This window comes from Mus pahari, chromosome 14 (assembly GCF_900095145.1).
Source record: "Mus pahari chromosome 14, PAHARI_EIJ_v1.1, whole genome shotgun sequence".
Classification (NCBI taxonomy): Eukaryota; Metazoa; Chordata; class Mammalia; order Rodentia; family Muridae; genus Mus; species Mus pahari.
In genome coordinates this window covers 29855158-29857730 of record NC_034603.1, presented here as the reverse complement: position 1 = coordinate 29857730, position 2573 = coordinate 29855158, and the positions used below count along the sequence as shown (strand labels likewise).

Here is a 2573-nt window from a genome sequence, read left to right as displayed (position 1 = left end):
CCTGCCTCTGCCTCCCGAGTGCTGGAATTAAAGGCATGTGCCACCACACCCAGTCCAGGCACTGCATTTTTTACCTCTGGCAGAAAGACAGGGCGGCCATGAAAGAGGCGTCTGTGTTATTAGCCAGTTGAGACGTCTTAAAAGTTTAAATCTGCTGTATCCCATATTGGCATGGTAACAGGATGTGTGCTTTGGTGCTTTTATCTTTTTGAGCTTGTTTCTTCTATGTGAAATGAATACAGCTTACTTCCTTTAAGATAACTGAGCATAAGCCCTGTGCTAACTAACACTCAACAAATTTACAGGCAGTGAGAATTACTGTTATTATTTTCTTGAGAAATCTAATAGCCAAAGTAAAATAGATGTGGAACAAAGCCAGTTGCTGAAAAATGAGTTTTAGTTTTAAAATCATCAAAAAGGGGCTAGAAAGATGGTTCTGTGGCCATAGTATTGACTGTGCAAGCATCAGGACCTCAGCTCAGACCTCCCACATCCATGTAAGATCTGGGTGTTCTGGCACGGGCCTGTAACCCCAGCACTGTCCAGTTTCAGAAATAGATTCCCAAGGACTCATGGAACAGCCAATCTAACCGAAACAGGGAGCTCTAGGTTTAGAGGGAACCTGATCCAAAGAAATATGGTAATAAATAATACAGGAAGGAATCCATAGTCAACCTTTAGCCTCCAAATGCGCGCGCGCGCGCGCGCGCGCACACACACACACACACACACACACACACACACACACACACACACACACACACAGACAAGTGCGCCTGCATGCACACATGACCACGCACATAGCCCAAAAAAGAAAAAAAGGAAAAAAAAAAAAAAAGAGCTGGAAGTAGGCTCAGTGGATAATAGCACTGGTTATTCTTGAAGAGGACAAGGGTTCAGTTTACAACACCTGCATGGTAGTTCACAAACTCCATGTTCTGTAACTCCTTTTCTGGTGGTTCTTACATCTTCTGGCCTCCATGGGCATCAGACAGGCAGGCAGGCAGGTAAATATTCATACAGATAAAATTTAAAAATAAATGAGTAAATAAAAGAGTTTTTTTTTAAAAAAAAAAAAAACAAGAAAATACCATTTCTTATACAACCCTGCAATATAATCCAAATAGAAAAAATGGTATGTTCACAAGGCTTATATTTCTGTGAATTTGAAAATTTGATATATTTGATAAAATTTGGAAGAATATATGTTCCTGTATCTATTTGGACTGGAGTGGGAGAACCAAGCCCTAGATATATTAATTACTTATCTTGCTGCTCTGATAAGATGCCTGGAAGAAGAAGGGTAAAGAAGGAAGAGTTTATTTTTGCTCACAGTTTAAAGGGGGTGCAGTTCATCCTGATGAAAGATATGATGGTAAGAATTGTCTAAGACTGTGGCAGCAAGAGTTTGCTCACAGTTGTGTAGCTTGGGAAGCAGAGACAGCCTTGTGAGAAGCTATAGCCTATAAGGCTACTCCTATGACCTACAATGTCAGTTAGGCCACATCTCCAAAAGGTTCCACAACCTCCTAGATGTTGAAACATTAGCTAGTGGGGGAAATTTTACATTCAAACCATAACATTCTATCATAGGCTTATGGTCATCTCTTAATGCAAAATGTACTCCACCCAATTTAAAAGTTCCCATAGTCTTAATGTTCAACACTACCCTAAAGTCAAAAGTCTTTAAGACTCAGGTGAGCCCCTGTGAAATGAAAAAAAAAAAAGTTTGGTGCTTCCAACCTATAATGGCCAGGGTCCCTTTCAGAAAGGAACATAAATATGGAGGAAATGGGGGCCAAAGTGAGGCTGGAACTTTCCAGACAAATGTCAGACCCTACGCTTCCATCTCTTCATCTAGGGTTCATGGTGGTGTCATCTGGGCTTCGGTTTAAATATCATCATTAGGACTTTACCTTAAAGGCTTCATTCACAGCCACTAACCTCCATGGAGGGAAGCTGACCTGTGTATTGCCGGGCCTCAGCAGCTTCCTTAACCCTTTCCACAAACCTCCTTATCCTATTCACTCTTCATGTGTATGCCTGAAAAACCAGTATCGTGTGGGGAATGGCAATTCCAGTGTAGCTTGTCCCCTTAGACCAGAGCTGGAGTGACCTCTGAGTGTCCTCCTAGCTGAACCTGGGAAATGTTCCCTAGAAGACCCTACTGGAATGGGACATCTAAGAGACTCTCTCTCTTATTCAGTTGCCCCTTTAATGGAGCTTTTCAGAACAGTGTGTGTTGTTACACTGTGTAACTTTTCCCGTTGCCTTTCTTTCTTTCCAAGTTCAGAATGTGTGAGGTAAGGAATTTGAGTAAGTGAAGATTGATGATTTCAAAAATCTAGGCATAGTAGTGCACAACTTTAGTCACATAACTCTGGAGGAAGAGGCAGGCCGATATCTGTGAGTTTGAGGTTAGCCTGGTCTACATAGTGAGTTCCAGAACAGACAGAGCTACGCAGTGAGACCTGTCAAGAAAAGAAAAGAAAAAAAATTTTTAAAAAGAAGTAGTAATCAGAGATTTGAGATGGAAAAGAAAGGAAGGAAGGGAGGGAGGGAGGGAAGAAAGG

The 2573-nt window shown here is 41.6% G+C and overlaps 1 protein-coding gene across 1 annotated transcript in view; it reads left to right on the top strand.

Annotated features, from left to right (window-relative positions):
- Positions 1 to 2573, top strand: part of Ulk2 (unc-51 like autophagy activating kinase 2) — a 79511-nt gene that overhangs the window by 31240 nt on the left and 45698 nt on the right. Inside the window, exon 12 of the mRNA XM_021211814.2 lies at positions 1594 to 1697. Within this exon, the coding sequence (XP_021067473.1) occupies positions 1594 to 1697 (104 nt within the window). The remainder of the gene's footprint in view (positions 1 to 1593; positions 1698 to 2573) is intronic.